This window comes from Anguilla anguilla, chromosome 11, assembly GCF_013347855.1.
Source record: "Anguilla anguilla isolate fAngAng1 chromosome 11, fAngAng1.pri, whole genome shotgun sequence".
Lineage (NCBI taxonomy): Eukaryota > Metazoa > Chordata > Actinopteri > Anguilliformes > Anguillidae > Anguilla > Anguilla anguilla.
In genome coordinates, this window is record NC_049211.1 from 35363756 (window position 1) to 35384262 (window position 20507).

General features: G+C 38.1%; 1 protein-coding gene and 1 pseudogene across 1 annotated transcript; both read right to left on the minus strand.

Annotated features, from left to right (window-relative positions):
• Window positions 1-622: 622 nt before the first annotated feature.
• LOC118208727 lies at window positions 623-5081 on the minus strand (annotated as a pseudogene).
• A 4617-nt stretch (window positions 5082-9698) lies between these two features.
• hoxc9a (homeobox C9a) lies at window positions 9699-13497 on the minus strand. Its single transcript, XM_035383655.1, has 2 exons — window positions 11890-13497; window positions 9699-10545 (listed from the first exon to the last, which is right to left on the minus strand). The coding sequence occupies exons 1-2, from the start codon at window positions 12428-12430 to the stop codon at window positions 10301-10303; spliced, it is 786 nt and encodes a 261-aa protein (XP_035239546.1). The 5' UTR covers window positions 12431-13497; the 3' UTR covers window positions 9699-10300.
• Window positions 13498-20507: the final 7010 nt, after the last annotated feature.

Sequence of the window (20507 nt, forward strand, 5' to 3'; positions counted from 1 at the left end):
CATATCCTGACGCAGAAGTTAGGCGATTAAATTCAGTGCTTATTCCAAAGGGGAACTGAGGGATTTTACCACCAACATAATTTGGCCTCGACCGATTAATGAGGCCCGCTGTGTTCAGTGGCACCCTGCATGGTTTCAGCAAAGTGGGATCTTAGTTCGATTCGATGAAAATGGTTAACTTCTACCATGGATGCAAATAGATGAGGCTGTTTTAGACAAGACCACAGGTTAGCCTACTACAGCCATTCCTCTGATCCGCATGATCTGCCAACTGTGCTAGGCCATCCGAATCTTGGAATGGGACATTCTTTAATCAGAAATCCGTTAGTGATGCCGTCTCTCTATTTGTTAGTATGTTTATGTGCTTCAAGCGTTAAACCATTATATAATAAATGGTATAATCAACCCTCCATATTATCTCTTGTTGGGGATTCACTACTAGACGTCTGATATGCAGAAACAGTTAATTTGCTTTGTTGCTGAGACGTAAATTCATAGCGAACAATTATAATGGAAATCCGGGTGCATCTGCGCTGGTGTCATGGTGAGCTCACTGGCAATAAACAGAGTCTACGGCGTTAGATGCACAGTCAGCTAACTCGATCGAAGAAAAAAAGACAAGTGAAGAGGACAAATTTTATTATCGTTTATATCTCAACAACAATGGCGTGGTCACACGAAACTGTTATTTCACTTTTAAAAAACAGCAACAACAAAACGAGCATATTGTGAACAGCAAGATATACGAATACGTACATAAAGAGTATATTCAGTGCAATTTAAAGTCTACGCTATAACATCACGATAAAATAAATCTCTTTATCTACTTATTTAAATAACTCGAATTGCAGTATGTATGATGGTCTACACAGAAATGTGCGTTTATCTATAGGCAGTTTAAGTTGTTGGGGAATAAATCAAATTTATATAAAAATCAAGCAGCACAGTAGTCAGGATATCCTTACAAATACCGAAATAAGCAAAGCTCTATCGACTAACGTTAGTGATCGGGAGCGACCTTGATTTTCGTTTTTACCTAACTGGTAGCTGGCTTTGAGCTCACAACGTCTTCCAACCACCCTCAAAGCTCTCTCAAGATAAGATACTTGGTTGGGAAAGAATATAACTTAAATGCGATAGAACAAGTAAATACAGATACTATGAAATACCTTATTTAAAAAAAACACACACACACACAATAGGCGATGTATTGCAATTTCCCAGTTTTAGGTAGCATCGTTTTTCAAGCGATTGCAGTTCCCTGGTAATCCTAATATGAGCATCTACCAAATATTTTTAAAATGACCTCCTCCTGCACACCCACTACAAATAAGACCTTGATCAATTACAGGTAATGATGATTAGAAACATCTACAGGAAACGACGCTTTCTGGTCGATGACTCTTCTTCGAGAGCAGCACGCATCATAGTCAGGTATTTAAACCAATTGTCATACGTTGTTTTTCATTTCATGCATTTCATCTAATTATTCACTTTGTGAAGCTCATAAATCGCATATTTAAGTGCTGTTCGAATGTCCAGCCTACTTTACATTTTATACAGGTCTTGGTCAAATCTATCATAGGCCTAGTGCTTTATCACTGTCTGGGTCATTTTACATTACACGATTTTAAATGTAGGCATGAAAAAGGTTTGGGTTCCAATGTGTGCCCTCTCTGGGTTTTGATTGTGTTTTATGATTAAAACAAGTCATAGTGTACAAAACAAACCTAGTTTTGAAAACGTATACAGTCCCATTGAAAATCATGCTATCTTTTTAAAGGTGCCCCAGAGCCGCAATACAGTAGCTATGGAGCTATAGATTCTCAATATTTATGTGCCCTCTTCACCCCCACAAACAAAAGCATCTCCAAAAGCAGAACATGGTGTAGGTTACGTTTGCTCCAACCGAAAAGAGTGTCTATTTCTGTACCACAGGACATCTTGTATCGATTGTCCCGTCTCGAGGATACGCTAGGAGAGAGTGGTGCTTTTAACGGTTGTATCTGTGGGATTTTCTCACTTGTTGACTCAATAAACTGTGGTCATAAAGTTTATGATTTTCAGTCTCTGTCTCTCGATCACTCATCGCTCATTCGCTGTAACTCTCCTTTCTAAGCCATATAACCATAAAAACACCATAAAATCACTCTTTAGTCTCCTCTGTCGCTTCCGTTTCCTTCTCTTCCTTCTCTTCGACTTCACCATCCTCGTTGCCCTCCTCTTCGGCCTCTCCTCTCTGACCCGGGAACTTGTCTTTGTTATTCTCTTTTTTCCATTTCATTCGCCGGTTCTGAAACCAAATTTTTACCTGTCGCTCCGTCAGGCCAAGCGCGTGGGACACCTCGATCCGTCGTTTGCGTGTAAGGTAAGGGTTGAACAGAAACTCCTTCTCCAGTTCAAGTGTTTGGTAGCGACTGTAGGTCTGTCGTCCGCTGCGTCTGCCCGGGGCTTTAAAGTGAAATAGGTATTCATTTTTATCATCAGACGAGTCATTCATATTAATGGAAAGAATACATTTCCACAACACAAAGATTACACTAAACACAACAAGAGTAGGCCTACATGTTCTTTTAAAAACATTCGTAGCTGCCGGAATATTGCACAGGCCTATTACATCATTCCAGTAGTCGTCGTGATTTATGTGACACATTTATTCTTTACTTTATATCTTTATATTTTTTCATTGCTCTTTAAGTCAAACCGATATATGTTGCAACGCAACATTACTTAAAAAATATAACAGTCGAATGCATATCCTGTTGAGCACGTGGTTTTTTGGACAGATATTATTTAAATCTTTAAATAAACAAAAGCCTGACGATAATGCATGGGAAACTATACTTTTGTTTTCTTTCCTTTTCTTTTAAACAACCGTCTCTCTTATCCTTGTCTTTGTCATCACACTTTTGAGAAGATTTGGTGCGGATACAACTTAATCAATACCATGGGTTTAATATTTTGACATTTTCGGTGGTTGGCCGCAACGCAGCACAGGAAAATAGGACTTATATGCAATGCGATGTAACTAGCCCATGCGCAATAACATTAAAACCAAAAATGTTACAGGATACTCAAAAGGTAAACTTCCCGACTTATCTAAGCGTCATACGACTCCGTGTTGTTTTAAAATGGATCAGACGAGACAGAGGCTAAACGGAAATAAACTCTTTCAAAAAGTTTGTTTTAGTTCGTATATAAAGCCAGACGCAAAGGATAGTTAAGTTTATTGACCTCTGGATTTTATTCATGTCTGAATGAGTCTTTTAAGATGAATCAGTGCAAAAATCTATACAAAAATGTAGGGTACTTCTCTCGGAGACGCGGGAACACACATACACAACATGTCATTTTCTCTGTTGCAGTCTTTCTGCTGACATATGATGGTTATGAGCCAAACTCAATACCGAATAGCATACACAACATAACTGGAATCAAGTGCAGAGTAAGTTTTAAATACACGTTGATATTAATCTTACCCTGTAAGAAATGAATACAGTGGAAATTATATGTAATTGTACTTTTAAGTATTGGCTTTCAGGTGGTAAAAATCCCCGTGTTAGATCGAATAAGCCTCCTCGCTAAACACGAAAATAAAAATAATACATTGATTGAAATGAATAATCGATTTTGTCCATTATATATCGACGTGCACATTCCTTGTGTGGAGTTCTGTATTCTAGATTTCTCGATAAGGACGTCTGAGACCATGCAAGTAAAAACAGGCCGAAATGTGAAAGTTGAAATGGTTTATACTTTTAATCATATTGTGTCAACGGCATTCTAGCTATGGGAAATTCACGTTTGCTTCACTGCCCCTTTGCAAGTCATCTATAGCGAATGCCTTTCCACGCCAAGTTGTTAAATCTCACTTGCTTTCTGTATTTTTTTGTCATTACAGGCTAATTGTATGGCTGCACACAGAACAAATGCCACCAAAGTAACTACATCACGGTCTGATCCACTGAACATTTATACATGACACCAATATTCTGGTAAGAGGGAAGAACATATACTGCGACAAGTGAAATGCATATCACAACAAAGTCAAGTCACAAGCGTCATTTAAAAAAATATATTGGGGGCTGGGGGTAGATGACATAATTCCGAGTTAGAATTCACTATCGTACCATGCAACAACTATTAAAAACAAGCAAAACGTCGATTTAAAAAAGCTTCCGCGAAGGGACGCTCCTCGTCGATGCACCTCAACACTGTCCTCCCTCTCCCTCTCCCTCGTTCTTTTTTCTTTCTCTCTCCCTCCATCTCTCACACACGCGCACAAACACACACAAAACACAAATGAACAGGAGAACACAAGAACACAAAAAGAATTCTAACCGTGAGGTCTCATCCACGGAAACATGAGACTGGAGACGAGTTTTGATTTAAGTGGCTTGTCCTTCTCCGAGGTTAGTGCCAGTGGACGATTTACAGTCTGGGTACTGCGCTAAACTCCCCTCTTGCTGGGTACCATAAGAGATTGCCTCGGAAGGGCTTCGTATCCATAAAATTTCGTGGCGTCTCCATGGCAAGCCAAGCGCAGGGGTTTTGCTGGTATCCGGGATTGGAGATTCCAGATGTCCCGTGGTGGAAAAAGTCCTGAACGTGGTGGGACGGATGTTGAAATCCCGGTGCTGCCGCTCCGGGTCCATACACCAGCGCGTGGCTACGGGTAACGCTCTGAGGAAACCTGCATCGTAGTAAGTTGGTTCCAACGTTTCGCCGCCTTTGTACTTGGAAAATAGGGGATTAACAAAATAGGAACTCATGTTTTGTTTGCATTAAAACACAGTGTAGTTGTTGATATGTGTTTCCTGTTGTAAATTGTGCTGTTGTCTAAGTTATCCACTAAATATTACACCACCGACACACCAACCGGAACCACAGGGAGAAAATGCTGCCCCCTTGGATAATCTCAGGCAGAAGCTCTCTTTCCGCTCTCTATTTCTCCTGTGCAAGTCTCTCTCTCTTTCTATCTCCCCCTCTTAATCCCTGTTTGTAGTCTCAAATTCCGGCTCATGGCGTGTACGGTGGATGCGTGTTACGGTTAAAGCGGCTAGCTCCGCCTAGCACAGTCACAAGCGCTCTGCTTTTTTTTTTTTTCTTCTGCTTCCCCAACCACCCCCACTACATCGAGCCCCCCTCCTCCTCCTCCTATCTCCAACCCCCCCCCCCCCCACCCCCCACCCCCAACCCATTCCGCTGGCGTTCTCAGGCGTCCACCTTGAGAAACACAACTAGGCCAGGCCATGATCTGCCTGGTTTAGTTCAGAGAAAAAATCATTTAAAATGTATTTATATGAACCATAGAGCATTTCGGCCAGACAGTGGGTATTAAAATAGTAGTGATTTTAGAAAGTGCTTTCTAAAATAACACACACGTATGTACGTGCACTTGTGTGTGCGCGCGTAGATGTGTTTAAAGACGTTAACGACTAGGGAGGGCCCAATGTCTTAGAACAGCAGTGAAAATTGAATGCACGTATAATAAAAATATATAATTTGAATTTAAAAATTTAATCCTGATTATTTTCCGTTGCGCCAGTTGCCAACCAGTTCGCTTAATTATAGCATGCCTGCCTGCCAGAGTAGAAATGTGGAGTTAATAAAGATGCACATTACACCCCTCGTTATTTGAATTGACACATTAACGTTTAAATGTTGTGTTCAGCCGCGCTCAGTCGCGGGGCCGGTTGACTCATGTGGGTTTTCTGGTGTTGCTGACGATTTTTATACATCGTCGTAAAATATGACGAGAAGCTTTTCACAGAAAATTTATGGACTTCATGAAAGGGCTCTGGCACACTGGTCAAACAAGATGCAAGTTAGTGTTGCTTACGAAGAATGAGTCGTTTGATTATATTTCTGATGTCATGGTTCATGTATTACAACTCGTATTATTATTATTATTATTATTATTGTTGTTGTTGTTGTTGTTGTTGTTGTTGTTATAACTGTTATTGTTATTGTTATTATTATTTATTGGTGTGCCACGATGTACATTTCTTGTATCGCCATCTTAACCAATAAATACAAAATATTTTTTATCATGCACTTCCTTGTCTTTACTGGGCCTTTGACTTTGTTGTTGATTCGTGTGCAGACTTAATTTTGTCAAATGCTATTAAATACTTCCACCTTTTTATGTTGTATTTTTATTAGTGTCATACATTTCTTGCGTTCAAAACATTATCGTTTTCGGTGGTTTAAAATGGAAATAGTTTGAAATAGGTTTGTATTGTGTCATTTGACTTATACAATCTGTTGTACGCTAGAATAATCGAATTGTTTCAAGGAAACAGAAATAGTTTCTAGCTATACATGCAATTGATTTTATTTTAGTTTTTGGTAGTTGTGGGGGGGGGGGGGGGTTCTGTGTTGAGGTTTCACTTCAAATTCACTGAAAGCATTAAAACGAAAATTTCAAAAATAAAAATATGGGTTTAAAACTTTATTACGTCGAATGCATGCCAGTTCCACAACATAGTAGTAGAATGCTTTGCTAATATTTTGTACAGTGTCTTGTTTAGAAAAAACCCTCATATAGTAGAACTTTTTTTTTTTAAATTGAAAACTCATACACATGTAATTTCGCAAGCGGGGTAAAACAATTTTGATTTAGGTATTGTTTACAAATTGTTATAAATGTCCCAGTTGTTAGTTTCAGTTTGAAACGGGGACGTGTGCACGTGGTCCCTAAAAATTGGAATGGAAATTTTAAATTTACATAGATCATATCCTTCTCCATTGTCAAATATTTTCAAAGTCAAAGAGTCATTTATGACTAGGCTGAGTAAAATATTTCTGTAGGCCTATTTTTCCTCTGGTCCGTGTCATTTGTATTAAAACAAAACAATACACCATAAAACAAAATGTATCTTTTCCTGAAAACAAAAACAGCACTACATTGATTTTCAACTGAAAAGACTTTTATACAATGACACATAAATTGTGTTTCGTAATGCAAGTCCAATAAAATAAGGTATATTACCCACATAATGGCGGCAATATCAGTTATTCCCTCGCCAAGTATTCCAATCTTAAACAACGTGCAAGCTCGGGGCAGCGCCAAGTATGAGTCAACAGCGACATCTAGTGTTCATATTAACTCAAAGCCTTATGTAAATATACACTGAAATAAACAGACGAAACGTGCAGTACAACCGCAGCACGTTCAAAAATGCATTTAAATTTGGTAGCTCACCAGTATGAAACAACCCTCCAAGAGCTATAGATAAAGTGCTGATTTAACTCTAACAGGGTGCATTTAGTCCCACTCTTGACCCCGATTGAGATCTCTGTTAGAGTTGAATTAACACTGGGCATTTTACTATGTAGGATTTTGTTAGGTAAACGTATGATATCTGAGCTGTAAGGTCTCTTTGAAACAGTCCACCATCACTGCCCGTTAAAACCATAAAGCAATTTAGTCCAGACGTCTAGCCAGTTCTCCAGGTTTGCTTTGTTTGTTCGCATTTGAGGCAAACGCCGTGCCCCTTAACAGGGCTGTAAAACCTGCATTTTTGCCCTGTGCTGCGGAAATGTCGTCCTGGATTGGGCTTTAAAATGTCTACATCCTGACCGCATTGTTTACCACCACAAAAAGGCAATTTTCACCCTGCTCCCAGGAAACAAATGCCAGACATGTGAGATTACTTCACCTGCCGCACTGAAAGCAAACTACCAGTAACGGAGACCCAGGCACGTTGGCAGAATCGAGAAAAAAATGTAATAAAAATGAATAATTACCACGATTGCTGCATAATAATAATAATAATAATAATAATAATAATAATAATAATAATAATAATAATAAAGAGATCAACAATGGCTCGTGATGTGCTCGAATGTGCCAAGCATGGACGTCTAATAGCTTATAACAGATAAGCTATAAATGCATTTTACATTTATGCTATATGTCGTATAAGATAGAGATGTTCCCGTGAAACTCCCTTTTCTTTACATTGAAGCAGACACTGCATAAATGCTCACAGTTTCACTGGAAGGGCCTACAGTTATTTATAAATAAACATTCAATTGTGGCAGGTTTGCAGCGAGTATAATTATGTAAATACCACTGATAATACGTAGCTTGATATGCCTCGGTAATGCGTTTAGAAATTAGTATGTGATGTTTGTAAAATAGCCTAACATATGTGATGCTTTGGAAATATTATATTATATTATATTGCACACTTAAGAAATTATAACAACAAGTCCCTATTGCATCTCCTGGCTACCGTTCATATTTTTAACTACCATTCAGTTAGTATTATCGGAACGAGCGAGATAGTCATCAGTTTTACCACAGGAAAAAAATACATTACCAATTTCGATTGAACCAGTTAAAATATTATTACTATAATAGGCTAAATTAGGTTTAATTCATTAATATCTCGACTATGTACGCTAACTCACTTGCATTATATTTATTGTCAGTGTCGCCAAATAGCCTGCTGTGAATACAAGTCCTCTGGACAGATTTTAAAATTCTGGTTTACAGAAACTAGTGCACGAGCTTTTTGTGGTTAGATTAGAGGGAAATAATAGCAAAGCTATTTACAGATTTCGGCGATCATATTACCATGTAAAATACATCGCTGCTAATTGTGCAAGTGGTTATCCTAGTACCTCGATTGTAGGCCGAATGTTGGTTTAGTCAAAATGCTAATGCAAAAGGTACGAGGTGAAATACTGAATTGATCACAGGTAAAGTCCCTTTTTAAACCAGGGAGGGCAACAAATGAGGTCAGCTGATTAAGACAGGGGCTGATTAAAACAGTGGCCAGGTACCTATAAGCAGCTATGCCTTGGTATCGTCTTTGCATTTATGACACAATCAAGTGTCATAAATATATGAATGCAACTCAAGCAGGCTTAGTGGGGTAAATACACTATATCAATTTCTGTCTTTCGACCTGATTATGTTGGACAGGCCGTTTAGCATGCGAATAAAAACAGATTTCTTTTCAGAAAACTTTTCTGCGTATGGCAACCGACGACAAAAACAGTGCATGCTGATCCGGATAATACAGTGCATAGCTGCAGGGCAATCCAGACCCTTTATTAAGTGAAACGTGATGTTTTTAAATGTTCGTTTTTGCGGTATTCAACGCGTGCGCAATTGGCTGTGGGATTAGGCTAGGCCTGTGCACGAAGAGGACAGATTTGATATTGGTGACTGGCCTTGCACAGTACAGGAACGTCTCGTTAAGACGGAAAAATATAATGAACTAGTCTACCAGATGTTTTCAATAACCGATCTGCTCCCTCTTCGCATAGACTACATAATTATGTGCATTGTGTGCATGCGTATATTGGTTTGTGTGTGTGTGTGTGTGTGTGTGTGTGTGTGTGGGTTTGCTTTGATCCCTGTTGGTCTCATGCAAGCTTAAGTTACAGTTCAATTAGCATAGGACATTTTACTGCATACGCTTTCTTTACGATTTATACGCTAGTAGCAAGTTTTGAACCCATTCCTTAAATTTATTTTTCTGGTTCAACATGAGGAGCATTAATTGCTATGTTTAGAGACCAGCGTTTCTTAAACCACATACAGGCCCAGTCAAAGGTTTGCATCTGTGGCAGCTGCGCACAGTTCTCACGCATTACGTCTGCGCCTTCTCATAATTGTGCATTTGTGTGCACGGGAACAAAGTATCACTTGTATTCAAAGAAGAACATGAAACTCTTGACTATGGTGACAAGGGGTATATTTAAATATACGACGACCTACATTAGAACATAACATCACAGGCTAATCAAAATAAAGTAAAATACACGAACAGGTACACCATAAACTACGAGAGAAGGCCTACCACAAAGACGCACAGAAAAACGTTCCAGACTTTATAACTACAGATGCTGTGGCAGTCCCCTTTCTATACAAAATATGCAACGTTTACATGTGCATAAGAAACAGCAGGAAAAATATAGGCACATACATAAACGTCATAAATTACGAATTAAAAGAAATAACAAAATAAAATTTCAAGTACTATCTCGCTCATACTTCAGAACAGTTTTCCCATCTGTTCAGTATTTTTCCACCAAATCAGGTGGAAAACCGCTGTCCTTTCAAAGTAGCTGCATAATGAAATTTTACTATAGCTCTTACTGAATGTTGGATGAAATAAAGTACGACACAACAGGGAAAATCAACGTTTAAAGACATGAAAAAGAAAAACACACAGATAGCCTCTCGCAGTCTTTGTTAATGTGTGCGGTTCTAAGGGGCTGGGGGTGTTCACTGATGTGGTTTTTTCTGTCCTTGTAGAGAACACAGCTCTTTTGCGCGTTACTGTTCTTTGCTGTCATTCTTTTCCTTGTTCATTTTCTTCATCTTCATCCGCCTGTTCTGAAACCAGATTTTAACCTGCCGCTCTGTTAAATTTAGAACCCGGGCAACCTCGTATCGACGGTCCCTGGTCAGGTACATGTTAAACAGAAACTCCTTTTCCAGTTCGAGAGTCTGGTATTTGGTGTACGGACACCGCTTCTTCCTGGTGGAGCGCGCATGGATCCAGTTCGCCACTGGGTTATCTGCAAACCAACAGACAAACAACACTAACTGGACTGACGTTTAACACCCAATCAATCAACCTGCAAATTCAGTTATATCAAATTCACGATTTTTGTATGATTGTGTGATATGAAATACCATACAGATGTGTGAAGTAGTCAAGTGTAGCCTATCATGTACATGCGCCTCATATATATATATATATATGTGTGTGTGTGTGTGTGTGTGTGTGTGTGTGTGTGTGTGATATATATATAATATAATATATATATAATAATAATTGTTATGTGTGTATATGCATGTAATTGTCAAGAAGCGCTTCCTTTCCTGCCGTTGCCCTTCTAAGGCCGTTCAGTACTTAAGAGGAATAGCATCGTAAAATGGTGAATGCGCCCATTCGCTTTATAGGCCCATAAACGAACATAAACGCTTTTGGTCTCAAGCCTTTGCAAGTCTGCTGTCAAAGTCCTCGAGTAGCCTATATTTTTGACATTCCACAAGTTGCTCACTGTATTTTTGTCTTGATTTACCCAATCAATGTTTCTGTATGTTAAAAAAAAAATCAAATACAAATAAATTAAAATAAAATAAAAATACCGAAAGATCATATGGACGTTAGTGGACTTTGATTTAACTTAATTGTATTATTCTTGCTTTGTGTTATTTTATTGCATATATTTTCACAATAAAATCGCTGGTGATGCAACTGAAGACTTGCATGTTATTTGTAGAAGCAGACGTGGATTCCAGACGTGAAAAATAATCAGATTACCTGATTGGAGAAGTAGTGAAGCTGCACCTTGACAAGTTTGCTCATATTGGTAAATTGAAATACATCCGCATATTACTTTATGCAATAACAATACTACTACAACTATTACAACTACTCATAATAATAATAATAATAATAATAATAATAATAATAATAATAATAATAATAAAGGTTGTAATTCAAGGATCATAACATCAGAAATACAAATACATATTTAGAAACATCTTTAAAAATCTCAGTGAGGTCGATTTAATACAAACAATAAGACTAAAATTATGTCATCGAGAGCGAGAACTTTTTGTGCTGCAAGTCCAATTTCGCCACCTGGCCATTAAAAGGCTTGTTTTACAAGTAGTCACTTTTTATAACCTGTCGCCTATTTTACAGCCCCATAAGACTGGCGTTTGTCTTGTTCAATAATGATAGCTGCCCCCCTGGCTGGAATCTCGCGAAGTGGTGAAAAGTAAAAGAACTAAACGATCGGCGTTTTATGGAAGACAGCAACCAACCACCAAGCAAATGCGTGCAGTAAATAGAATAGCATCCAAAACGCTCCAATAACCTGTTTTAAACTAGATTAACGTCAACTTACTCGGGTCTAGTTCTGGCTTGTCGTCTTTGTGCTTTCCGGAAGCCAAAACCTCAGACTCAGGAGAGGGGATGTTCTGCTGGGTCTTATCTCGGATGTCTGCGGAGGAGCCATAGAGATAATCCGAATAGCTGCGTCCGCTGGAGCCCAGGCAATCACTCGCTCTACGCTCCGGGAAGGCGTCGGGTTTCAGTCCGTAGTGTCTACTGTTTGCCGGGTAGCCGGGGAAGGACACGGCGGCGGAGATAGGCTCTAACCAGGAGCGCACATACCTGGAGTCCGTTGCTAAATGAGGCTGGTGGGTGTACGGATGGTAGACCACTGAAGACTGAGAGTGCACTGGGCCCCACGAGTTGGTGAAGACGGGAGGTTTCGGTGCAAAGCTGCAGCTGGGAAAATCAGCACAGTCCGGTACGAGGGGCGTCGAACGAGATCCTGGAGGAAGCGATCCGGGAGTGGAGAATCTTGTCGCCAGAACGTCCTCGCTTTCATGGTTTATCAAGGAATCCACATAATAATTACTTATGGGACCAGTGGTCGACATGACGAAGTCCCCCTCTCTTTTACATGCATCTGATTATTATATGGAGTGTATGTGTAGTTTTTTATCTGCCCATAGAACAATCAAGCCAGGTAATTATTTCTCCAAGCCTCTCTAGCTGCTATTGGCTGCGTCTGTGACACGTGATTATATTTGCCCCCAAAAAATTACACAGTGGATCAATGCGCGAGTCTTCCTAGCAGTGCACTTCAATGGATTTCAGAACGGTTTTCTGAAAGGTTTTTCTCTTTTATATGAATGAGCTGGTCGTAAAATAATGGGACAATTATGTTTTTCTACTGTTTTGTAAATGAAAACATTAAGAATTCTGTATCGTCATTTCGCAGAATGAGGAACGTTGTCAGCCCTGTCTAAGGTACTATTTGTTGATGTAATTAATCTCCGTCTGAGCTAAGTCAGTTTGCTCTGTCAGGCTAATGCTCATCTTTGGCAGTATAATACAATATTATAAACTGCACATTGAGGATATGTTTTTTTCCTTGGCAAATTTAATAATGTATGGTGGACTTATTTTTCTTAAATACGCACTTTGCTTTTGTTTAGGCTCAGATCAACAGCTGTATTTGTAAAATCGAATGGATGTTGTGACATTTGTTACGCGGCGAAAAAAAGCTCACTAGACTCGTGGGTTATGCAAATAAACATAAGTGGGATCTTGCTCGTAAAATGGAATTTTAAAACCGGAGGGGTGGGAATCGTAAGACGCTTGAAAACTTGCCCACTGCAGCGGCTATATTCGGCAAGTGACCGTGCATGTTTTTATGTCCTTCAATAAATTTTTACGAGGACCATTTGATTGTTCATAAACGTGTCGTTCATAAAAACTGCAGTAGAGTTCTTACAACGACGTAAAACCAACACGACGCATGTCTAAACATTCCGCTCACAAGACAAGCAGCCTAAACCTAAAAGTGCTTGGACACAGCGAACGGACACAAAATGGCAAAGAACGAAGTTTGTTTCTGAACGTGAGTATGGGAATAAATGAACACAATGGACTATTAGGTCTGCTTATTTTAACCATGCCTGAAGTAGCTGAGAAAAGATATATTCGTGAAAATAACGTTTTTGGATATAAGTAATGTTTTTTTTTATTTTTATTTTTTTAAGTGAACCAATGGTTTCAGTGTAGAGATAATCTGTATTTAAGAATGCCAGGGAACATTTAATGTCTAATTTAAAATGAACTATGCGAAAATATGGATCAACCATATAGTCCCAAGTCACGATTCTTATGTTATTTGGACGGTGTTTTGGTCGCGGCAGTGTTCCAAAGCAAGTCTAGACGCATAACGTCAATTGCTGACCACGTGTTATCCAAAAGATATTCGGTGGTGACATTGTCTTTGTATCTTGTGTGATGACGTTGTTTGCCGTGTTTTACTGTGTACACATAGAATTTATCGACTTAGCATTGTTACAGGACTCGTCTGTCTTGTGGTCCCTTACAGACACATATTTTTGAAGTAAAATCAAAATTAATTCTTTCGTCAAACAAAATAGACTGTTATTTGGGCCTAACACTTGAAACATTAATAACGAATAGTAGCCTATTAGTGGCTAACGTAGAGGCCCGTCAGCCCACAAATATTGATAACAAACAGCCCAAATACTACATTTTTTAAAATAGTTTTAAATACGTGACGGTAAAGCTTAATATGGTAGATTTGGCCATTTGCATTAGACCTACATGGGCATTGTCCGCCAATCAGTGTTGGGCCTGCAACAGTTTTCTGCTGCAGAAACCAGGCGGCTATTTTTACCATGACACGGTGGCGTAAATGCGATTCACCTGTCCACTCAAATATAAAAAATAATCAGTTTAGATATTATTTTAAACGTCATCTTAGTGGCTTTAGAGGGAAATTGTCTCGTTACTGATAAAATACAGCCCATTGTTGCTTTAAGGAAGTTATCATTCATCGCCAAACAACTATTACTTGTAGGGCTACTTACTACTACTACTACTATTATTATTATTGTTATTATTATTATTATTATTATTATTATTATTATTATTATTGTTGTTGTTGTTTTTATTTGTATTTGTATTGTTGTTAATACTACTACTACTACTACTACTAATAATAATAATAATAATAATCCTACAGTTGTAGCCTATTCATTTCCATTGTTTTATTAATCTGTATTACTGTTCCTGTCACTACTGAGATGTATCAATGCTGTTTCAAATAAGTTATTCGTTTCATTTAAAAAATAAAAAACAAGAAATTATATCGGGGTCAAAAGAAATGATTCTGGCAATATTAAATGTTTTCATACCGTCCCTGTGAGTGTTAATTCCTTTCATTATTTAATAGTTAATTTCCCCTCATCATTTCATCTACATAGATCTAAATACCCTGAATACAATTAACCTCTGTCCTTAATTTTGACAAATGCCAGTAAATGTAGATGCTACTTTTTCAACGCCAATGCTGTTTTATATCATCCCTGTACTCACTGAACTAAACTGTAGAAATTAGCAGCAGCAGTAGTACTAGTAGTAGCAACAGCAGCATTTACTACAAATAGTAAATAGCAGTGTGCAAATATCACCTTACCTGCTGACATCGCTATCAGTCAAGTCCATAGAATTGCAACACTCCGAGTTAGGTTGTATATTTTGAACAAATTACCAGCCTAATCCGAACAAAAACTTGAGAACATGTTCATTCATTCATTCATTCATTTTACTCACTGCCTATCACACAAGTGTATCATAACACAATCAACAATTCGGGGTCAACTGTCCCAACATATTCTTGGGTGAAAGGCAAAGTGCGCATGCAAACCGTTGGCACTGCAGTGCAAACACAGTCAAGTTCCGTTTTTATTGTTACACGCTTCAAAAATAATATCAATAATATCAATATCAACTTAAATAACACTAATTGGAACCAAAACCGATGCAATCAATTAATTGCTGATTCACATCAAATACTAAGATGCTTTTATCTATTTCACGTTTTAATTGCTGTTGAACAGTAGACAGACAGGTTCACTACGCTTGGCCAACTCGGTGGCCTCTACTATATGGAAAGGGCGTGGGGCCGAAGTCTTTAAACTGGGTTTTATTTGTTCTTTTGCGAGCTGCGAAAATGTTAAAGGAAATTGTTCAATAAAGTGTTAAATGCTTGTAAACACGAAGAACGCTTTCTGCTTATTAAAAGGAGGCGGCCCCAGGCACCCCGCGAGAACGATATTTTCTCTCTCATTTCCGCGTTGTAACATGTTATAGCCAATGTTTGTAACTTGCATGCCTTTTCTGCTGCGGTGCTTAATGTAATGACTAATGTGTGCTTCGTGCTGAGTTGAATGTATTATTCTGTAACCGGGCGATTAAATAAAGGATTAAATTAACAGGCTGAGTTGTGTATCCTGTTCAAGGTTGAGAAGTATTTTTCTGTCCTCGGTGTCTGTGTCTGATGTGAGCGGTAGACCTACACTATTCGAGCTTTTAAATCTAGGAATTAGCCTACTGAAGGATTGTTTTGGCAGAAAACTAAATTTCATTTTGGAATAAAGTTGCAACTTTGGACCAACTATGGAATTAATTCATATATTTACAAACACATATGCTATGAATTCTCAAATTAACATATTCTTTTATCTCTTGCCAAATGCTGGTGACTAACCTGATGACTAGTCAGAGGTAGCGCACTTCTATGTATCTGAATAAGATGCTTGTAAGTACGAAACAGGACTGAAATCATACGCTAGGTCTCCGGGTAGATTCCGACAGGAAATCAGCAGTACACGGCCGAAATCACTTGCTATCTGAAATATGCCTATAGACTTTTTACAAAAGGGTAAAGCATATGAGGCGCCACTTTGCGCCTACAAACTACACTGAGTTCTGTCAATTTAGTAATGCTCTTTAAAGTTCCGTAAGCAATAAAGACAACCGAGCACATACGACCAGGAATCACAAAGGCACTATAATCAAGGAGGAAAACACTAAACGCGTTCTTTCTGAAGTTCGCGCATCCAGTGTACAATGTAGAAGTGTAACGAATCGAACTTGAGAAGCATTGTGTGCATGCTGCGTATGTGTTGCGCGATGCTATGAAAATACGAACTAAAATGTTGTCTAGATTTTCAATCGTGTTTCGTCACTTAATTAAAAGGAACAAGACTTGCTCTATAGATATATAACGAAGCTAGCCTGGGTCCCCGCTTAGCCCTGATCATCATAGGCCTTTGGTTCGGACCGTTTGCATCTACTTGAATTTCAATTTGACTATTCCTGTCTTAAGGCACAGAAACCATTCTCAGGATATTTCATACGGAAAGGCGGAAATATAGAGCCTTCCATAATAATGTGCATGTTAAACATACATCACACACCGAAATTAAAGCCATTTTTATCATCAGCGATTACGAAAGAAAAGGAGATCTAGAGAAGCGTCATTACCCAAGAAAATTCAGGTGGTAAATTTTACCCAATCGAAAGATAGTGTAAATAAACACATTAAAATTCATATTAACCCTTTTTTTACCAGACAGTCAGCAATGTATATTATAAATACGAATACATGTATATCTTGACAAAGTCCATCATGCTTTATTATAACAATAACAAAAGTGCATATATATATATATAATATATATATATATATATATATATGTGTGTGTGTGTGTGTGTGTTTATATTATATATGTCCATATACACACATATATATAATGTGTGTGTGTGTGTGTGTGTGTGTGTGTGTGTGGAAATTTATTATAATTTTTGAAAAACCAAAGTAGATATATGTTCAGATGATATCTCAACATATTAGGCTAAGGTTAGGCAGGTAGGCTATTGTAGCTTATGGAAAACGTGCGCGTTATTGTTGTATTTATTTTGGTACGGTTCTTCCGAAATTTCCATGATATATTGTCTACCTTGTTGAATTGAATTATGTTGATCATCGAAAGACCTTTTCATTCATATTTTCACAGTAATTTAATGTAACATAATGTAATAATGACAATGATATTAAAATATCAATTAATGCTAGTGAAGCTCTGCGTCTATCTACACGCAATCACTAAACGCTATTTTCTGGTACTGTTTGCTTACACATAAATCGTATAGTACTGATCTAATGCTGCACTTTTGCTAGCAATAAAACAGCCTTAGCAACAACAACAACAACAACAACAATAATAATAATAGTAATAATAATAATAATAATAATAATAATTATAATAATAATTTATACTCTAATAATAATAATAATAATAATAATAATAATAATAATAATAATAATAATATGCCTGTAGTAGTTACTCTTGTAATTAATCCCGATCAAATGCTAAAATATTACGAGATACTGTTTCGTAACGAGAAGTCCGGGTTCAAGTGTACTGTTAAGATATTGGTATAATTTCCTGCTGCTCGAGTAAAAACACGTGCGAGGCGCCTTCGTTACATTTGTTATTGCATTGCCTCCACTAGTTCTTTCCATGTCCTCGGAGACCACAGTACTGTGAACCGACTCAAAGTGGAACTGGATAAAGCCGGCCAAAGTCAAGATGTTACCTTGGCATCTTCCATAAACATGCACTGATGGAATGAAAGCTGATCTCAGCCAGCTGTAGGTTCAGAATTGAGTTCCGCCATTAAGGCTTTCACAAAACAGTGGCAAGCTAAAAACACGCGAGTGTGTTTTGCTGACAGTTGCTGTATAATTACGTTCTTCGCCACACTGGCGTTCAGTCGTGATATTTGGCATTTAACCTAGTGAATAATTAACACATTCAGCAGAAATGGAAATTGCGCACGCACAGGGACAGGTTTGATTAGGGACAGGTTAGGAAGTAAAAGTGTTTTTTCCCCCCTGAATAAAACAATTTCAAATGAATTCAAACCAATACTGGATGTAAAACCGCGGACACATAATCTGTCTCAATGTTTATCTGACAAACCCAATAAAAATAGTTTTTATTAAAGTAACTCTGCGGAAAGATACATCCTCCGATAATTATTAAACACTCTTTTGGTTGTGAAGCATTTGTGCAGAATATGTCACGATTTGTGAAAGGGGAAACCACAAAGATGTGCCATCGAGCAATAACCTAGCTCAGTTTGAAAATAAAAGGAAATAAACGGTACAATGTTAATGATAATAATTTTTTAAAGCACGTTGCCGCAGATTGAACCAATTCTTCAGATGAATGAGTTGAGGCTAGGGGCGCTTGTATACGGCCTTTTCCAAAAGGTGTAGTCAGACGGTGATGTCACAGCTCAGCGCAGCACAATCTAAAAGAGGGAGCCCAATCCAAAAAGGGCCGATGTTGGTGCCGGTTTTTGTTTGAGCCAGCACAAAGACCCCTGATTCAACTAATTAACGAATCATGATCTTCAATCAAGACCTCAGTAAGTAGAATCAGGTTTCTTAGTGCTGGGCTAAAGAAAAAACATGCACATGCACATTGGACCTTTTCGAATACGGCTAACTGACATCCACTGCAACATGCAGACCCATTCTAGCTCGTGGTTACGACAGAGCTGAAGCGCACATCTGTATTGGCGACCAGCTGTTATGTCTTCCCACATTTCCCTGGAAGATTATTTTAGAAGAATATGCCTACCCACTGTTATGTGGAGATACTGACAGTCTTTCCAGATAGCTTATAAAATCTGCCCCAACCCGCAACTTCGCTGAAACTGTGAAACAAATATCTGCCAGAAACAGAATCAGCGACAGTAAATTTGTCTTTTTGCAAACTTGGTGTTCATGAGCCTTTGGTAAGTGCAGATCTGCCATATGTAATGTCTCCCAAAGTGAGCTGCAATTTGATATGGTTTTAGACCTGAATTCAAGTGATGGTATTTCAGCCGGGAAAGAAAACTGGGAGTTTTTTTTAACCTTATGTACTTGCTATTTATTTACCTTATGTACAGAGCTCTGTTTGCTCTTTTTGCTCCGTTACCATTGTTACTCTGTAAAGCGTATTTGTGACGATATAATTGAATATATATTATATATATATATATATATATATATGTGTGTGTGTGTGTGTGTGTGTGTGTGTGTATGTGTGTATAGATAGATAGATAGATAGATAGATAGATAGATAGATAGATAGATACAGCGAAGTGTAATATTCGCTCTTTCCTCCAAAACACCGAAGTACGCTAGTGCTGAACAATCTTTGTGGATAAATAGGCAAATCTTAGATTTTCTGAGTTCCAGTAGCCTATCGGAAAACTGCTGATTCAACAATGATATCAGTTCCACAGTAATATGACAGTTACACAGCGTTTTACATGTTTACGGCCAGGCATGGCCCTTGTCGGCAGTGCAGATAATCAAAAACCCTGTAAGAACGAATTATCCATAGCCTGTTCTTCATTGGGTGATGAACGATACGTTATATTTTCTATTAAATTTAATTATTGAGGTCATTTATCATTTTGTCCTTCATATTGTTTTAATGAACAGAACTATGTGCATTCGAAATGTAGGCCTACGTGAAAAATAATTGAACAGTTTAGCTACAGTCGACGTAACTGGCCTGATCTTGCCTATACTCAGTGAGCAAAACCCGGAATCTAGACGTCTAGAGGGTTGAAAATCTAGGTTGAGAGACTTTATAACATAAACGGAGTAGGTTAACTCCAATATAGCTCGGATTTTACCAGGACATAACGTGGGAACGTCCTAATTGGCTCTTGCAATTTAACTTTTCAACCAAATATAGCCGAGTTTTCACCTGAACACCGACACGGCGTTTCACCGACTTTTCAACACAATAATGTTCACTGACGTGATACCACAACCTTTACCTTTTATTTATAAGATGTATATACATAAAAAGCCATAAGGTACCCTTTCTTACGTTAAAAAGTGGCAAACGTATCAGAAAATTAATATTCGCCTCACGCAAAGCCAGCGGTCCTTTCAAAATCGAGACATGCGTAAATAAAACACATTGCGTTTTTGAAGAGAATGGCACTTAATATCCGTGTTGTGACTATCACTGTCATAATTAAACAGAATACCTATTATCATTATTATTATTAGATAGAAATACAAGGTTATGTTATTTGTGTTTATATGTA

Bases quoted from the DNA above. Each gene is read 5' to 3' on its own strand.
- hoxc9a (XM_035383655.1), bottom strand. From the start codon at position 12,430: ATGTCGACCACTGGTCCCATAAGTAATTATTATGTGGATTCCTTGATA. The intron at 10,546-11,889 runs GTAAGTTGACGT...GTTGGTTTGCAG, and splicing joins CAAGCCAGAACTAGACCCGA to ATAACCCAGTGGCGAACTGG.